This window comes from Rosa rugosa, chromosome 4, assembly GCF_958449725.1.
Source record: "Rosa rugosa chromosome 4, drRosRugo1.1, whole genome shotgun sequence".
Lineage (NCBI taxonomy): Eukaryota > Viridiplantae > Streptophyta > Magnoliopsida > Rosales > Rosaceae > Rosa > Rosa rugosa.
In genome coordinates, this window is record NC_084823.1 from 37,820,193 (window position 1) to 37,839,746 (window position 19,554).

Below are 19,554 nucleotides of genomic sequence, written 5' to 3' on the forward strand. Positions count from 1 at the left end.
CAAACTTTAAAATAAGAGAAAACTAATGTTGCATAATGTAGGATGTTGCAAAGCAAAAAAAGAACTGAAGGTAGAGATCCTCTCAAGAAAAACCATAAGGGCATCCAACTCTTCATCACTTCAAATACTTCAAGCTCTCTCTTTTGCACCAAAGATGTCCTCCCAGTTTATATGTAAAGATGATTTTCTTCTAGCCAATAACAACCATAATGATGATTAGCGTCCCTTATTTCTGAAAGATCAAATCATCTACAGAAGTCGCTGTCGAAAAGCTTGGTCAGTTTCTATCAACTCGCTGGGCAGCTCAAAGATGCCGTCTCCATTGATTGCTATGATGAAGCCCAAATCCATTGCGGGAGAGGATCCTCTCCTGAGCAAATTAAGTTTTCACCTGAGCTTCCTAACCTTTTAATCAGATGAAGACACGTGTTATTATTTAATCCAATGGTCTACAATTACTCTGCCACTCCTACCACTCCTCATGTGTCCTTTTCCTCCGCAACTTTCTTTTCCTTCCCTTTCTCTCTCCTGTTCTTCTTTTCCTTCTGTTCTTTGTTCTCACAAACCAAAATTGCATGGAAGAAATTCGATCCCACTATTTGTAACATCGAATTGCAAAAGGTTTATTATGACTTGACTTGACAAATAAAGGGGATAGGAAGAAAATTTGAGATCATTCAATTTTCTTTGTTTCGAGGAAAATAATCTAGGATTCCTTTTTCAGTAAAGCTTTAATCATCTGTGGTTTAGATGTTTTTAGTTCCTAATTTGAGATTTCAACTTCACCCAAAAAAAAAAAAAATCGAAGAGTTCGTTGGGAAAAAGAATTTTAGCGATTACTCTACAGAGACATTTTATATATCTCAATCTGAAGATGCATCAGCCAATTCCTAACGACTGGACTCACTGGAGTAGGTATCGAGCTTTCTTCTCAGGATTTGGTGATGGTCGTTGTGTCTTGCTCTGCGATGATTTTGACCCAGTTTTATTTGCTTGAAGATCTTCTTTGAAGCTTCTCTCACCAGGTAAGATTTTCGGGAAATTCTAGTGTACTTGTGGGTATCTCATACCCATATTTACAAAAGTGACAACAAATTTGTTGTCAGAGTGGTAATGTTGAGTCCTATTTTGTGTAATCTTAGTTCTAATAATAGTAATTACACCTCTTACGACATTGTTACAAGTTTTTGAACAAATTCATTGTCAATGTTGTAATTTTTGTTTAACTATATGTAAATAGTGTAAATGAATATGGTAACTTTTGTTCTCAATGTTGTAATTTTTGTTTAACTATATGTAAATAGTGTAAATGAATATGGTAACTTTTGTTCTCAATGTTGTAATTTTGGTTCAAATAATTGTAATTTTTTGTTCAAATAGTTGTAAATGAGTGTATGAGATACCCACAAGTACCATAGCTTGTCTCAAGATTTTCAGTCTAAGATTCAAGATCCTTCAATTTGTTTGATTATTTTTGGTTGATTTTATCCTGTTTTTCTGGGCTTGTTCTTCATCCCTCGAATTTGGGGTCAGCATTTTGGATTGATTCAGTGCTTGTCTGGGTCAATCGCTGATGGCTTTCAATGAAGAGGAATTGGAAGAGGGTGCCATTCAAGGGAGTGCATCCCTTACCCGTGTAGATGGTGGTGAGAGCAAAGAACAGGAGAGAGGAAGGGAAGGAAAAGAAAGTTGCGGAGGAAAAGGACACGTGAGGAGTGGTAGGAGTGGCAGAGTAATTGTAGACCATTGGATTAAACAATAACACGTGTCTTCATTTGATTAAAAGGGTAGGAAGCTCAGGTGAAAACTTTGCTTAGGAGAGGATCCTCTCCCATCGAATGCCCACAGCTCACTCATAGATTTTCTCTCCCAACCTGACCCCAACTTACTTGATCAACATTATCTTCCCTTCAGTAGTGCCACTAGTAGGCCAAGGTCTTCGCTAGTGTCACAAGTGGTGGACTTGCGCAAAATAAAGGTGGCTTGGGTACCAGGCAATGCGATAGGGAATCTCTTTTTTGCATTCAAAGAGTTGATTGAAAAAACCGATATAGAATTACATGAAATGGTTGCCAAGATGAGGGAAGGGTTCCGAGACCTTTGTAGTCGATCACAAGGCAAATAGGTTGAAACTTGAAAGGGGAAGATGTTTTCTTATTTGTTTCTGAATCTCTTAAAGAGGAAAGTGAACTAATTGAGCAAGTTCACTCGTTGGGTCACTGGGTCAGTTACTATTCATTACTTTTTATGTTTATTTCCACCCTCTGGGTCACTGACACAGTTTTCAAACTGACCTAGGTCACTTTCTGGGTCAGTCCTGGGTCAGTTTCGTGACCTACAAACTAACCTGGGACCCAGGTTAGTTTGTAGGTCACTAAACTGACACAAAAAGTGGAAATAAACATAAAAAAAAAATAGTGAATAGTATTTGACCCGGTGACCCAACGGGTGAACTTGCTAGTAAGGTAAGAGTCAAGATATTTAGCTTTTCAAGTATGTGCGGATTGCCAATTTATGATATGGATTTCAGGAAGCCATTGTCATACCACTTCACCAAAGTGACCAAACACACGTACTCTAATTTCATTTCATTTGGTTTTGTGAAGAAGATAACTTCGATATTTATTAGGAAATACAGCCCTTATCAACTCCACTGGATGGAGACTGATCACTACGTTAACTCCCATGTCTAATATCGGTAACAGGTAACTCCTTAGGGATGAGAGTCATGAGTCAAAGAGGTTCAACCTGTAATCATGTACGTCACTCACCCATGTTCCCAAGTTTGATATTCAATAGAAGGCAATGAAATTTTTTTGCACGACTGTCAACCAACTCCCCATTGAGAAAGTAAATAGATTCTAGTAGTAATTATACGGGTTTTTATTATAGGTAGGGTCTAAACTTTTTCGGACCGGACAAAATGGTAACTGAACTTTCAAAGTGATCAAATAGGCACCTGGACTTCCAAAACCATATCACTAAGGTGCTTCCGCCTATATTCCGTTATTCCTCCATTAAGTGCAGGGGCAAATCATACATTTTACTCAAATTGACCACTAAAATTAGAATTGCAATTAATTTTTCTCGTTATGCTTCGTTTTTCCAGAATACTTTGTTGTATAATTACTTCTTTTTGGTTTCTTAATTTTACTTTGTAAAAATAAATAGCAATTCTGGGCTAATTTTTTAAGAACAATAAAAAGTATTTAAGAAAACATGATGTTGGAATGTTGGATATTGTTATTATTCATCGAGAGACAATAATTGGAGGTAACATTTGATGGAAAGTTTCACATGAATAATGTTTGGGGGAAGGGAGGGGAAGGGTTTGGAGGGACAGTAAGATAGAAAGGAAGGAAATGTGTTTGTCTATATCAGATAAAGTTCAGGTACATATTTTGTACCATTCTGTTCGGTCCAAAAAAGTTCAGATCCCACCTATAATAAAAATCCTAATTATAATGATCTTGATTCTCATTTCTCAAAAGTGGATCAAATCATGAAATTAATTATTATCTGATTTTTTGAGATATTATCACCAATCATGTATGATATATTTGAATGCAATCCGGTAACAATCATTCATGATATCCAATAAAATAATTATAAGATTTCATGGTAACAATTATCAACAATATTCGATAAGCACGATTTTTGTCCTTTATCTAGCTGCCAACACTTCATTGGCTAAACAAACAAGACCTTAAATATCTAAAATCCTAAACCCTAGAGTGAAACTAAACCTTGCTAAAACTCTATATATGCGCGCTTTTTCATCATGTGGAACCCTAACCCTAGCTGTCGCTCCTTCCAGCTCCTGGCATAGGCGATCTGCCATCAAGTTCATCATCTCTTCTCTTTTCTGTGGGTGCAGATTTTGCAATGGATTTAATCACATAACCATAAAGTAGCCCACCGTCGTTTAGGGTAGAGTTATACCTAGGGGCGGATCCAGGATCCGAACATGGGTAGGGCTACATATTTGGGTTTTTTTTAGGCGAAGGCCAAAATATTTTTTTTTGGTACAACTCTAAGCCCTGAAGAGCCGAATAAGTGTAATTGAAAGAGGTTGAAAATCTTATTATAGTGAAAGTAGTACAATAATGACTCACTCATAAGTGTCCTTAGAAAGAGTTATGTTAGGATTGCGGCTCAATATCTAATTCCTTGTCTGTTTTGGATTCTTTACTTCTGAAGGCTTTGGGTAAGCAATTCTAGTGTATCTAGGATTTATGGAGTTTTTCCTTAGAAGTAAAGGTTTAGGATTGAAGATCCTATTGGGAGTCGGACTAATCGTGAGCCTATAAATAGTCATTCAGGGTTATTGGTTTGGCGTGTGCTTTCGGAGATTGGAAGACACCATTTAGAGAAAATGTGAGGGTTTGGAGATTCTGATATTGTGGGTTGAAAGAGACTCATTCTGGAGGGTGCCATTGAGACATCGTTTAGAGAGATCCGTGTGTGGATCAATTGAGTGTTCTGATAATTTGAGAGATTTTAGAGAGTTGCAAGCTTTGAGAGATCTGGTGTATTTGGGAATTCTCTATTGAGAATTTAGGTTGTGAGGAGAGAGGTTATTTGAGTGGAAGAACCAAAACGTTCTTCAAAAGTTTGTAATCTTCTCGTTTAGTGGATCCACCATCATCATCACCCGGGGACGTAGGTCAACTGTTTGACTGAACCTCGTCAACAATCTTTTGTTTGCTTGCATAGTTTGTGATTACTGTCTTGATTCGGTTTCGGTCTTGGGCTAGGGAATTCGGATGGTGACCCGAATTTCCTAACAAGTTATTATATAGAGTATATTACAAGAACACACATCTAGCACACTCACTTTTTAGGATTACATCCAAAATAAAGAAAACTAAGAACTTCGAATGAAAACAAAATGTAAAACAAAATCCATGTATCTTTGCAACTTACTCACTAAAAAAAAAAAATGACCTAACATTCTTTTTGTATTAGAATGCAAGCCCAAAGATAAAATACAAATACAAATACAAATCTAAAGAGTAAAGACCAAACAAATCCAAAGCCACACAAAGAAGGCCCAAAGTCCAACTTAAATCCCACTATGGATTTAAAAGACAAGATGAAGTAAAAGAAAAAAAAAGGTATGAAAATACAACAACAATTGGATTCCAACTTGGGTGGGCTTTCTAAAAGCCATAGCACTTAACCAATAGGGGCCGTGACCACTTACCCAATTTTAGCCTAAAAATTGCCCACTTACTCCACTAAGAGTTTTTTAACCCCATTTACCCAATCTAACAGTGTTTTACAATATTGCCCTCATACTCTCTCTCTCTCTCTCTCTCACTGCTTCGTACTCATATCCCAAACTACAAACCCTAAATTGCCCAACCTCTCTCTACAATTCCTCCATTTCTGGTGGCCTCCAAGACCCCCAACGAGTCTTGCATCTCCAAGATCGAGGTGACTACTGCAACTACTGCGTTCGGATCTGCGACTATTGCGTTCGGTTTTAGATCGCAGTGCAGAAGACGTAGAACTGCGGAGGTTAGTATACGCACAGGGCATTTCATCGGAGCCGATCTGGACAGAGGCGACGCCAGTTTTGTTTGTCAGAGGTCCGGGAAGCTCCGAAGCTCCACGCTCCAAGTTCGGGTTTGGGCTTCGCCGGTTTTGTTCGTCAGAGGTCCGGGAAGCTCCGAAGCTCCACGCTCCAAGTTCGGGTCTGGGCTTGGCTGGCAGGGCTCGGACGAAGTCACTCTGTTGGACGGCGTCGTTCTGTTTTTTTTTTTTTTGGTAAATTTGGCAAAAGGCTTATAAGGAAAGAAGAAAGAAGAATGAAAAAAAAAGTTTTATTGAGTAGTTATACATGTCTATTGCGGGGCAATAATATGAGTATTGGGGGCAATAATATGATTATTGGGGGGCAATAATATGATTACAGGGTATTCTTAGGGGGCAATAAAATCAGAAGCTGGAATCCGGTAGCCGGATTCGGGATTCCGGTGACCGGTCTCCGGATTCCGGTCGCCGGAGTCCGATCACCGGAGTCCGCGGCCGGCCACTGGTCACCGGAGTCCGGCAAGGTCTCCGATGACTTCTCTCTCTAAGTAACAAAGAAGGAGAGGGCAAAAATGTCCCAAAAATAAATAAAAAAGAATAAAAAAAATACTTAATTGGGTATTAGGGAAATGATGAAAGAGTTAACCTATGCTAGAGTTAAAAAAAAAAAAACTAAAACTAAAACTAAACAGATGGGCCCAAAACAAAGCAAGCGGAGGCCCAACACTGAGACCCAGCACCCACCCTCTGACCACGACCCCTGCCAGACCGGCCTGGACACCCGCCGTCGTCAACCACCGGCACCGGCACCCACCTCGTTCGATGCAGACCAAAAGGATGAGTAGTGGCCCTCTGTTCGCTAGCCAAGACGAAATCAGTGACCGAACAAGTATAAAATGTATCTCTTCGTCGAACCAGAACCCACTAGTCCTTAAAGCCATAAAACAACTTAGTATGCTATAAGTTAATTTCAAATATCATCTTGGAAATTAATTTCTGAATTCTCTCAGGCAATCCTAGAAATTTGATTGCCATTTCTATTTTCCTTGGATTTTAAGTCATCTAGGTAATGTTGATATATGTAGGAAAGAAAGCCCCAAATCACCAAAAGCATTGCTGTCACCTTCATTGCATCCATTTTTATCATGGAAAGTGATAACAGCAAGAATGGGAACTAGTGGCAAACCCAAGGTACTGATGACATTGGAGAAGAGAGAAGACACTTCAAAAATCAACCCCTTACAAACCCACTTAACAAATTTGCCATGACACAGCAGTCCAGAGCAGGGTTATTATATAAAAGACTCTTCCTTCTTTGTATTCCTTCATCTCACTTTCCAAACCTTTCCATTCCCCACTTGCAAAAAGCCCTACCATACAACCACATGTCGCAACAAACGATGGGTATAATTGCATTATTTGCATATCCAAGACAGTAGAAAATGTCTCTCCTTTTATCACCTTCAGCTGGAATGAAAGTTGCACAAGGGAAAGGTACAATGAGTAAGTCGTGGAGGCGCCGAAGGTACACAAGAAACCGATCACATACTTACCTTTAGAGATGTGATTGGTAGTGTTTTCGGAGTCAGAATTGATGGCGAGAACGGAGGCAGACATAGTGACAAGGACAAGAGAGTTGAGTATAAAAGGAGTAAATTTTTGAGAGTTCAGAAAGAAAGAGAACAACGCATTGAAGGCGAATTGGGTAGCACATAGTAAAGAGTAAGTAGAGATGGGAAGAAAGAGAAGCCCGTAAGAGTACATCATGTTGTCTGCCGTCAAAAGCAAGCCAAGGGCAACGTAGAGGAATACCATTGTTATGAGTTTTGGTAGTTTGGAAGCATATGATGAAGTAGTACTACCAACAGAGTTTGTAGTCAATGTGGTTGTTGATGAAAAGAAACAGAGGAGAGGAAGAAGAACTGGGAAGCCGACGGACTGAACAAAAGTTGCCATCCATTTGCTATTGCCACCTTTATCATAATACAATCTTCCCAAGAGTGTCGCTGTAGATTGGCCGGAGAGAAGAAAGACGGTATATATATAGATGGTCACAAGAAGCCACCACTTGTAATTAGTTGATTCCAATCGGTTACCAGAAGAGTTTAGGCCGGTGTTTGTTGGTGAATCTGGTCTCCAGTCTCCAACTGGCCGGTACCGGCACACATGTACATAAAAGTTAATGTTCAGAAACTATTTTCAAATAATTTTATTGGATTCTCCAAATTTTACCCACCAAATTTGTGTTTGGTGTTATGACATATTATTCAGTAAACAAATTAATGCGTGAACCGAGCGATTGCCAAAAAAAAATTAGTGAACCGAGCATTTTCCTTGATTATTTACTTGGTACTCAATAAGCCAGGCTCGACATGATGCATGCTATTGATACAAAGGGACTAACCTCTGGGTTGTAGTTCAACCTCTTGGCTATTCATCTTCCTTGAAGGGAGTGATAAACAATGAAAGCTGAATTAGTATTGAAGATGCATACGGTCTTTTCTGATCATGAACATTTGCATGAAACATTTAATAGCAGGAGGATCATGAAATAAGCGCGCATTACACCACCCTATGAAGCACGACACAATGCACTTTAATTAGTCAATATTACTAAATTCTGCTGTCAACACACGAAGTCTAACGCATTCATATATTAGTGTTTTTCTGGTCATCATGTTATCCTTAGTCTGATATAGTCTAAATTGGCTAGCCACGTCTTAAAGGGATTCATATTGTAGACGTCAAGTCCAACTGGTGCGAGACCCGTGTAAGTTACTTCTTCTTCTTCCATTGATGTGGACGAAGTTCTTGCACATAATGTGAATAAAGTTTTATGCAGTGTGCAATGAAAAGCTATGTGTTCAGGATAAAGACGTACAACCAGATAAAGACCACTAATTGATTGGTCTTGATCGTACATTGGAATTTGTTGGTGTTGCACCGCCGGCTCGATCAGTTGTACACATTCATCTTTTCACACAAGTCTCAAGTTTGAATCTTCCATCTCCGAATATTATTAAAACACAGATATTTACCAAAAAATTTACCCGTATGTGCAAAAAAATCTTTGTAATGTATACTATATGAATTGGCATAAGGTGTTTTCTATGCTTTGCTCATGGTGAATCACTTGATCACATTAATTATCTCTTTCCGGAGTCACTTTGGCAGCTGATTGCATGGATGTTTGATTTAGGCTAGGTGGGTTTCATGGTTATTTTTTGGATAGGCTGCATCATGGTTTATCAGTTGGCCGTACTACTCCGTAGTGCATAATTGCATTAGCTTTGGTGTATTGCTTTTATTGGGGTGCTTTGGTGTCTCTGGAGGTTTAGGAAGAAAGGAAAATATGATGGTGCTTGTGTTTATTTGGCCAGTGCTTTTCAATTGGTTAGCGGGCAGATTATTCCTTCTAGCATGCTTGCTTCAGGTACCATGCGTAACAACGTCCAAGAGTGTTGCACTTTAAAGTGGCTTCGGATCCCTTAATTGTCTGCTTAGACGTACCTCATATAGTGTTAAAGTTAATTAGTTTCCTTGTTCACCAATTGGGGCACCGGGTAAGTTACTATTCACTATTTTTTTAGTGTTTATTTCCACCATCTGAGTCACAGGTACAGTTTCCAAACTGACCTGGGTCACCGGGTCAGTTTGCAGGTCACTTTAAGTGACTTTGTGACCCAACGAGTGGAATTGCTCTAATGGTATTGGCTAAAATTTATATGGATGGTGCTTGGAGAAATACCTTTGGTCAAATGGGTTATGTGGAGTATTTCGAGATTTTCATGGTCATGTGATTGGAGCATTTTTCTCTAATTAATTTGGATATTCTTATCTCCATTGTTACTGAAGTCATGGCAGTGATCAAAACCATTGAGCTGATTTAGGTTAGATGCCTCTATGTATTAAGAAATAAATAGTCATATTTTCCTTATATTATTCTATATTTATGTATAATTAGTTAAATAAGCGCAATAAATAATTTCTATACTTGCCCCCTCCCCCCCCCCCATTTAATATAAGAATAAAGTTAGAAACCATCTGATTTAAATTTTTCTTAAATAAATTACAATTAAATAGGGTGAGAAACATAATTTAGAATATCGGAATCAAGGGCATTAAATGTTTTTAAACAAATAGCTTTACTCCCATTTTTTAGTTAATTTCCTTTTTGCGCTCTAAAAGTTATGATCGATTAGTCAATTTATTAACTAATACAAAACATCACATGTAGAAAATTTTGTAATTGTATATTTGTTTGGCCCCTCCAAATCTCCAATGACAACTTCGTAGTTCGGCCACTTTGGAGAAACTACTGATATTTAAATAGTTTTTGTTGAATGTTCAACTCAAAATTTTATACTTGATCAATAGGGTGTTTGTTGGATGAGAACTCAAATAATACAAAACCTATTTCTAGGCATCTATTTGAAGGAAACGATAACAAACTTTTATGGATTTCCCAATAACTAAACCAAGTAATCAATATGGTCATTTACAAAACGTCAATATATATACTAATATATACTAATCATATTAAATAGTAGTCTTAATATAGTCAAATAATAGGATATTTCATGATTTTTGAGATTAAGAATATTTTAGGTACTTTGGGTTGTGTACCTAGTAAAACATTAGAATGAAAAATTAAATGGATGGTGTATTGAGTAAGGAGTGTGTATTAAGTAGTTAGGGGTGTGTATTTAAAATTTCTCTTTATTCTTGCATTTACACAATAAAAATAATAACAATGAACAAGATTAATTGTGACAAATCGGGTAAGTCCAGAAGGTCAGTTCAACCCACACCATATGGTAACTCCAACCCAGCCCATTTTCAAATCTTGGTTCGTTTGTTGGCACAGCTCGGGTCCAACTCATAGTCAGGGTCAGTTGGCATTATACCACCATTAATGAGACCAGATTCTAGATTAAGCTTTTGCCATCTCCCACCTTCACAAGGCAAAGGAGATATTCGCCAATTTGTATAGAATTATTGCTCATCGCCTTGGTGACGTTAGGCTTAAATACCTTGATCATACATTTTTTTTCAGTTTCTCATACACGTTTTTTTTTTTTTCCTGGTATAAATACCATGGTTGTCTTTTCCCCCAAGCTCACATTCCTCACCTGCTTCCCCCCTAAACAAAACCTAGATCCCCACTATCTTCAAAAAATGAGAACCACCGTAACAGCTACTATTTCACCAACAAAACTACCTTCGACGGAAACACCACCGAACATGGCTCCGCTGGTTTCACCTTGGCACTCTCCGATCCCATACCTCTTAGGTGGTCTAGTGACGATGGCTATTCTTGTTGTTTGTGCTCTCTTGATCTTGGCTTGCTCGTTTTGGAAGCGACACGGAGGAGGCAGCAGTGCCAACAGAGATTTGGAGCCAGGTGGGGATTCTGTGAAGGTGTTTAAAGACAAGGTTTTGGTTATAATGGCCGGAAATGAGAACCCTACTTACTTGGCCACCCCGATTCCGGTTTGCCATACTAAAAGTACTAGTTTTGAAGAGGAATCAGAGAAGATAGAAGGAGATGATAAGGAAGAGAACTGTGAGAAATCAAAAGAGGCAGCATCATCAACACCAGTGAGCTAGTTGCTCTGTTTCAGATTTGGCTTATTGTTGGCCTTCAAAAAATTTTGTCCTTTCAATTCTTTCAATTCTTTTGTCCTTGTTTTTCTAATTCTTTGTTTTCTGTAGTCTAATTCGGGAAATGTGAATAACTTGATGAGAGATGTTTCTTGCTTTCTAGTTGTAACTTTTTTTACCAATTTCCAACGAGAAATTTTAAATACATATCCCTAATTGCTCAATACACATCTCTATTATCTTATATTTAAAATCAGATTTGATAGGTAGGTTAAATGACCAAAACAGACATCTATGTATTAAAAAATAAATAGTCATATTTTCCTTGTATTATTCTACAATTATGTATAATTAGTTAAATAAGCATAATAAATAATTTCTATACTTGCCCCCCCCCCCCCCCCCCATTTAATATAAGAATAAAGTTAGAAACCATCTGATTTAAATTTTTCTTAAATAAATTGAAATTAAATAGGGTGAGAAACATAATTTAGAATATCGGAATCAAGGGCATTAAGTGTTTTTAAACAAATCGCTTTACTCCTATTTTTTAGTTAATTTCCTTTTTGCGCTCTAAAAGTTATGATCGATTAGTCAATTTATTATCTAATACAAAACATCACATGTAGAAAATTTTGTAACTATATATTTGTTTGGCCCCTCCAATGACAACTTCGTAGTTCGGCCACTGTGGAGATATTTAAATAGTTTTTGTTGAATGTTCAACTCAAAATTTTGTTGAATGTTCAACTCAAAATTTTGTTGAATGTTCAACTCAAAATTTTATACTTGATCAATAGGGTGTTTATTGGATGAGAACTCAAATACAAAACCTATTTCTAGGCATCTATTTGAAGGAAACTATAACAAATCTATATGGATTTCCCAATAAGTAACCCAAGTAATCAATATGGTCATTTTCAAAACGTCAATATATATACTAATATATACTAATCATATTAAATAGTAGCTTAAATATAGTCAATAAATAATAGGATATTTTATGATTTTTGAGATTAAGAATATTTTAGATACTTTGGGTTGTGTATTTAGTAAAACATTAGAATGAGAAATTAAATGGATGGTGCATGTATTAAACAAGGAGTGTGTATTAAGTAGTTAGGGGTGTATATTTAAAATTTCCACATTGCTAATGCATCAACTTTACATCAAAATTATATTTAAGATCAACATGTAACAACAAATTAGGAGGACCTCAATTTGGATTAGAAGTTAATCAGTTGCCATATATTGCAATATCTGATTCACCGACCAAAGTTTTCAAAAATTTGATCATTTTATCAAAGTTATTACAGATGGTAGAAATTCAATCTCTTGATTTGGGTGTGAAGTGTTACTTCAGTGGTAAAAATCCCGAATTTCCTTAGAATCGCTGATTAGTTGATCCTGTTGTTGATGTAGCATGAAGTCCCTGACATTTTTCTGTTGGGGAACCACAAGGAGCATAAATGGAGTCAAAAGAATTTTCTCGTCCATTGATACACCCAAAAGGACCACTCATCTCCCACATGGTGTTCCGACCATTTGACTTCTACAATAGCATGACATACATGAAAAATTCACAAAATCAGACCAAATACCTAAAGTAAAATCATACAAACATAAACACAAACAAAATGGGGATAGTACATTAGTATATACTTACAAGCATACATGCATTATTTTGTAAAATGCAAAGAGAGAACAATACTTACGTGAGGAAGGAAATGACGACCATGAGATTTTCTGGTAAATCGTTGATCTGATAAGAGATAGTAAAAGCTTTTGGTCTCCAAATTGTGCCTTTGATTTTCTCTCTTTTGCCCCATTATTTCCTTGTGCCCCTCGTATTTGATGATAAGAGATAAGGAGAGAGCGCGAGGATATAATGTGAAGGATGATGACAATAAGAAGAGAAATCTTGAGTTTTCAGAAGGATGATAAGAACTATAACCATAGGTGCCTATTTATGTTGTGTTCCACTGTCCATGTTCATGCACTTGCCAGTAAGATTTACCTGCCAATAATTTCCACACAAAAACCATAATAAATGGCAGATTTACCTACATATCGGTGCAATGAACCTTTTGATTTCGTGGCCCGGGAAAAAAAAGTGCATGAATATTTGAATATTTCATTATTAAGGCTTATTTGGAGGAGTAATTAAGTAGTTACTATAACTATTAGATTTTTTTTTTATTTTGAGAGAATATTCAGTGCACCAATGTGCACAGTAAGAAAAGACCATATATGCAGTCAAAAATACGATTACCAAAAAATTCCATTGCCGGGAATCGAACCCGGGTCTCCTGGGTGAAAGCCAGATATCCTAACCGCTGGACGACAATGGATTTTTTATGACTGTTCCTTCAAAGTTTATATACAAAGAGATCCAAGCGCATGGATGGATAGCATCCATTAACATCATTTATTAACTTTAGAACCAAGCGCTGCTCAAATTTTTTCATTGGAGGTTTGAGAAATATATATCTCTCTCTCACCCTTCTCTATAGGACTCTAGTCACTAAGCAACCTCTACTTCATGAATGTTCTCTTGCATTTTTCTTTCCTACACCCCAGGAGAAGGGAAGCAAACTTTGCTTTCGGAATGTAGTCTCTTCCCTGCAAAATTTGAGAAGTGGGGTCTTTTGACAGTTGCAAAGCTTCACGTGGTGAATAGACCTATAGTTTCATATCCTCGAACAATAATGACTAGGAGCTTTCTTTATAAACACTTGCATAGATCACTTGGTAAATAAGGTTCAGATTTCAACAGTCCTGAGGCCTCACTTTTGTTTCACGGTACAATCAAAACAGATGACAACAGAGCACAAGCACAGAACAAACCCGAAGTACTGAAATTAGACGGTTGATTTTTATCACATAGAATACCTACCTGCCTAGTTGCCATTTAATAAAGTGTAGTCCAGAGATTCAAACTAAAAGTTGTTCTGTATGGTTCTTTATTTCACATTGATAACTCATCAAAAGGTTTGTAAACATAAGAGCTCATAATTGCCCAAAGAAATTCATTAAACCGAATCTACACACGTCGCATTTTATTATCTAACTAAAACATCAAAATCACCAATCTTAGTTTTCCTACAGCCCTAGCTCTTTCAGCTATTTGTGAACCTATTAGAGTTTTATCGAGAGAAACACTGAATTATATCTATGACAAAAACTTTCAAAACAACAAAATTCGAAGTGAAAACCTTTACAGATTAGGCTGCAAAACCAAAGAGCAACGGGCATGTAAAATGATAATGACAAAAAGCTATATCAACAAGCGCATCCAGACTCAGCCTGCGACTGAGATGCACCGCCACCAGTAGACCTCAGGTTCACATCAACCATGTCTTCTTGCTTTGTTGATGAGAGTGTTTCCATTCCTGGCAAAGCTGCAGCAATTTTCCTAAACAGTGCCTGAACAAAGATTCAAGAAGAAACTAAGCATTAAAAATACTGAAATTAAACAAAACACAAACAGATTGAAAGCACCGTGGCAATTGATGTGCTACTTGCTGACTAACAACAATCAGTTAACAAACTCCGACTAAGGACAAAGTTTAAACATACTAGGTGAAGACCCCCAACCAAATGATCAACACTTAGCATCTGATCTTTATCCTGCTTATGGACTAATTGCCAAATCTCATCCAATACAAGGAAAAGGGTTCATCCAAGAATCCCCATCATTCGCATTCTACCATTGTTTTGTTCACTTTCTTTTCTTGTTCAATTTTAGGTTTTTTAGATGGATTGATATAGATATTGAACACTAAAATGCAAGTATACCTTGATATTAAAACCAGCTTTTGCACTGGTTTCGATGAACATGACACTAAGGTCGCGAGCCTTGGCTTCTGCTTCCTCTACAGAAACTTGCCTGTTGAACCAGACATGAAAATATAAGTGTAAGAAAAGGAAATGAAAAAGCAATTCGAAATGAACACCAACCTAGACCAAAGAAAAAAAAAAACATCCAAATTATTAAGACCCTGGCGTTTCTATGATCAGATACTTAGATTTGTTGAAAGCGACTTCAACTTTATTCAATTCTATTTTCTATTTGAGATGCTAGAATTAAAAACAATTGATACACTTTAGGGCCCTACTAAACCCTATAGGTCTTTAAGCACTTATCTTGCCTGGTACTTCATATCCGAGTTATACATAATTATTCCTGAGTTGTGAACACTAAGGGGTATTAAATGATATATAATAGTCCGAGTTGTACATAATATACCTAAACATGAATGCAAGCACTGTGGTATTTGCCAACTAAAGTCCTTTATAACCTAGCCTTTTAAGGTATTTTAAATTCTGAAATCTGAACTATAGTGCATATACATTTTGCAGTATATGCAGTACACTGAACACATGTTAGCTCCAAGCCTCCAATCCTCCTTAATTTTGATAATATCACACTGTCGCCCTAAAACTTCTTGTTAAACTGAGGTTGGGCATCATAATGAACCTCTGTCATCGAATGGAATATCAATGGATTCTTTGAGTGTCTCAATTGCTTGATCAATTGGGGAAGAAAATGAGTAGATCAAGGGATAAGATTTGGGAGAAGGCGTTTGTGGTGAGAAAAAGAAAAACTAAGAGGAAGGAGTTGGACAAAGAGTTGATGCCTTTTGGGTTCTGGAAGATGAGAAAGTTGGGGAAGAACAAGGGCCTATGTAGTGTGTTAGAATGCTGCCATTAATTATTTATGGATGCACAAGTAGTAATATTTTAATACCCATATAAATTATCAGAGAGAAACAGAATCCTTGAATTCCGCAGCCATTGATGCCCATAATGAAGATGAAAACCTGACCTATTTGCATAGCTCAACAGCACCCCTATTCAATTTCCATGCAAAATAACCATAATTCCTAGAAACACCCTGCAACACTTCACTTTCTTTCTTCCTTCAAACACTGCAATCCTTTCAAAATAGCATCACTTAGGTTCATCCAGCTCATCCAAACTTGCTAAATAAATCCCACTGCTATTTCTAAATCCCCTTCTAAAGGAACCCTCCATAATTATTTCTCCAAGATAGCCTTATTCTTTACCACCAAATTACCAACATGTACCCTCCCCACTTTCCTTACTTTGACCCACCAATTATTATAAGTGCTCTTTTCTGCCCCTCCGCTACTCCACAAAAAGTATCTCGCCAAATTTTCAAATTATCTTGCCACACAACCAGCATGTTTAAGAAAGATAAATCATAAGTTGGCAAGCAGCACAACACCAATTACTAGGTGTCTAGAATATTTCGAACCAGAAGTTTGAAAATTTTGAAAATTCCCAGATTATTTCAATTCAGATAGGATTTTTTCTGGGAATTTGGAAATCAGGATTTCCAATCCAACTTGCTTCACCAAACGCATCAGAGGAAAATGTCGAAATTTGAATGCCTTATGCATTCAAAATTGTTGAAATCTCAATGCTGGAATTTCAGGCTTTGGATTTAACTTTTAGTATTAGCCAATACACACACCAAAAAAAACGCCCTTGAAGAGAATAAACTAAAAAAATAAACGGTGAACCATCCCACATAACCATATATTTCATATCAAATCTTACCTCTTGTCTGCGAGATCAGTTTTGTTTCCGACAAGGACAACAATGACATCACTTCCCCTCTCAGTGCGAACCTCATCAATCCACTTTGAAGTGTTTAGGAAAGATTGTCTGCCTACACGATATATTACCAGAATGGTCAAAAGACATACACCAGGTTTGTAGCATGATACTAGATGGATGGAGCCAAAACAAGATTAATTCAATAAATCGGCAAAAAAGCGAACAAGAAAAAAGCTCAGATTGCAATGAATAGATCACATAGAAAACACATAATTTGTTTGGAAAATTTGGACTGTCGGAGTAAATATTTGTTGCACTGAGGTGAACATCTTGTCCAATTGATTGCAGTATATTGTGGTCTTCAGTAGAATTTCAAGTTTCTATTAAATTAATAATAATAATGGAGTTTAAAAAACTTCAATGGAAGAGCATGAATGGATGATAAGGACTACATAGGACAAGAACAATTCATGCTGGATTGTATACGTAAACTGTAGGTTCAGATAAAAATAAGTATAAAAAAAATTAAAAAAATTAAAAAAAAAACAGAGAAAAGAAATATGTGAATGTGTAGGTGACTAATCAACTGGAGTATGAATAAGAAAATTGCATATTTGCAACATCATAATGGATAATAAGGACTACATAGGACAAGAACAGTTCATGCTGCATTGTATACATGTAACTGTAGGTTCAGATAAAAATAAGTAACAAAAAAAAAAGTAAAAAAAAAAAGAAGACAAACAGAGAAAAAAAAATGTGTGAATGTGTAGGTGAATAAGAAAATTGCATACTTGCAACATCATAAACAATTACTGCAACAGAAGAATCCCTGATGTAGCTTGGAATGAGACTTCTGAATCTTTCCTGTCCAGCTGTATCCCTGCCACCATATAAAAGAAGAAAGGGTGAACCTTCCAAAGAGAACTCATTTTTTGTATAGCGCTAGAAGTTATTTATATGAAACCAATTCTTCTTCGATAATAGGATCTTGGTCATCAATGTCCTATGACAAAGATGTACAAAATAAGTCCTATTTAAACAGTGCTAAATGTATATTCCTAGCAAGAAGCATTAGGCGGATAACTCAACTATAAATTCCATGTCATATAGATACCAAAGGGTACTTTTACTCCAGTTAAATGTTCAATCAACTACCTACTCTCAGGAAATTTTTATAATCAAGTAGTGTCTTCCAATGAAAGATGCTTTAGCCCTTTATTGCGATTGCCATTAGATCAACTGGGAATCCCATTCTTCAACTGCACTTACGTGCACACATGACCCAACGGAAACTAAAAATTAACAGTTCAGACCTCAATGGAAGGTTTGCACAGTATTATAGGTTTTCAATTTAGCGTAATCCATTGGTACATATGCATCCTGCAGTTATTAATGCTTCTGAACAAGTTTACATCAATTAACACATAGATTAAGGATGTAAATGTACATGTAAGTAATTTGGAAAAGGTCTCCAAACAAAGAATAAAACGGCATTAATATTAGCACAGACTAGACAGAAATCACCCATACATTTACATTGGTAACATCTACAAGCATATTCCACCTCTTTGGGTGAACATGTAGCCAACTTTATGTACATGAGTGAGACAGAGAGAGATAATTAGAAAACTAGAGCCAGTATGAAGCTTAACAGTGACCCAGGTTCAGTCCAATAGAACTAAACGTGCCAAATCTTACCATAACTGCAGCCGAACAGTTCGATCTTCAAGATACATAGTTTTTGACAGAAAATCAATACCAATGGTAGCCTGCTCATTGAAAAAAGAACAAATTATTTTTTACTAAAGCACAAATTTGCACCTATAAACACAGCAAGGTATAGCTATAGTTCAAGAGACAAAACACAAAACAGGGAGGGGTTACAACAGGAAAATAATATATTAAAAGTTTTTTAAAGAAAACACGTTACGCAGATCTAGCTTTAGAACTGAAATGAAAGAACGGGCCACACTAAAGTACTACCAAATCATGATTCATGGCAAATAGCATTACCATTCATGGCTAATATCATCAATACGGCAAACCTTAATTGCAAAACAAAGGCAAGTAATTTTTCGAGAACATTAAACTTCATTTGAGCATTTCTTAAAAGGCTTGTCATATGTAATGCAATAAAAGGCCTTCAAATTCTTCGATCTTTGAAACATATGCACTATTTCATACACCCTCCAAATTTCCAACGCGATAATCGCTTTGTTAGTGAAGTAGATGAAGATTTAGGCACCACAAATTAGGGGTTCATGAATTGCTAGGCTACAATTCCTCTCAATTCTAGATGTCAACTAACTTCATTGCCATTGCCATTGCCTTAGTCATTTCAATTGCTTTCGTCTGATCCGAAAACAGATAATGTAGACACACATTTTACCACCATCCAATCAATCAACTAAATCTTCGTAACGAAATGCACTAAATCTCTTCCTTTTCTTCAGAATTCAAGCCCGCCCAGTTGAATCTAAGCTAAGGATTTCGAAAACAACACCCGAAAACGAAATACCCAAAGTAGATCACCAATGATCACTGAGAGAAATGATCTGAGATACGAATAGTAGAATGGAGGAGAATGAGTTGGGATTGGGTACCTGATAGGTGTTGTCGAATTTATCGTACATGAAGCGAGTGATGATACTGGTTTTGCCGACGGACTGATCGCCCAGGAAGACCAGCTTGTACTTGGCCAAAGCTGACACCGGCGCCATTTTTGTCCCAGATCGATCGATCGATCACACAAAGAATGAAAGAAGGAAAGAGAAATCCCGAAAATCAACGTTCAAATAGGAAATTTTATTTTTGTTTTATTTT

At 36.8% G+C, this 19,554-nt stretch overlaps 2 protein-coding genes, 1 non-coding gene and 1 pseudogene across 3 annotated transcripts; 1 reads left to right on the plus strand and 3 right to left on the minus strand.

Moving 5' to 3' along the window:
* Nucleotides 1–6,544: 6,544 nt before the first annotated feature.
* LOC133744768 (probable purine permease 11) lies at nucleotides 6,545–7,976 on the minus strand (annotated as a pseudogene).
* Nucleotides 7,977–10,845: 2,869 nt separating this feature from the next.
* LOC133744769 (protein GLUTAMINE DUMPER 5-like) lies at nucleotides 10,846–11,405 on the plus strand. Its single transcript, XM_062172816.1, has 3 exons — nucleotides 10,846–11,139; nucleotides 11,254–11,307; nucleotides 11,400–11,405. The coding sequence occupies exons 1-3, from the start codon at nucleotides 10,846–10,848 to the stop codon at nucleotides 11,403–11,405; spliced, it is 354 nt and encodes a 117-aa protein (XP_062028800.1).
* A 2,016-nt stretch (nucleotides 11,406–13,421) lies between these two features.
* TRNAE-UUC (transfer RNA glutamic acid (anticodon UUC)) lies at nucleotides 13,422–13,493 on the minus strand. The gene has a single exon. It is a non-coding gene; the product is annotated as a tRNA-Glu (tRNA).
* A 677-nt stretch (nucleotides 13,494–14,170) lies between these two features.
* On the minus strand, nucleotides 14,171–19,554 carry LOC133707307 (ras-related protein RABH1b-like). The gene is made up of 6 exons (XM_062132866.1): nucleotides 19,335–19,554; nucleotides 18,430–18,500; nucleotides 17,523–17,611; nucleotides 16,729–16,840; nucleotides 14,941–15,031; nucleotides 14,171–14,568 (listed from the first exon to the last, which is right to left on the minus strand). The coding sequence occupies exons 1-6, from the start codon at nucleotides 19,449–19,451 to the stop codon at nucleotides 14,425–14,427; spliced, it is 624 nt and encodes a 207-aa protein (XP_061988850.1). The 5' UTR covers nucleotides 19,452–19,554; the 3' UTR covers nucleotides 14,171–14,424.

Excerpts from the sequence above, each read along its gene's own strand:
- LOC133744769 (XM_062172816.1), top strand. The coding sequence starts at position 10,846 with ATGGCTATTCTTGTTGTTTGTGCTCTCTTGATCTTGGCTTGCTCGTTT. Across the intron at positions 11,140-11,253 it reads AGGCAGCATCATCAACACCA|TCTAATTCGGGAAATGTGAA; the intron begins GTGAGCTAGTTG and ends TGTTTTCTGTAG.
- LOC133707307 (XM_062132866.1), bottom strand. The coding sequence starts at position 19,451 with ATGGCGCCGGTGTCAGCTTTGGCCAAGTACAAGCTGGTCTTCCTGGGC. Across the intron at positions 16,841-17,522 it reads AATTGTTTATGATGTTGCAA|GCAGACAATCTTTCCTAAAC; the intron begins GTATGCAATTTT and ends TATATCGTGTAG. Across the intron at positions 15,032-16,728 it reads ACTGATCTCGCAGACAAGAG|GCAAGTTTCTGTAGAGGAAG; the intron begins GTAAGATTTGAT and ends CTGGTTCAACAG.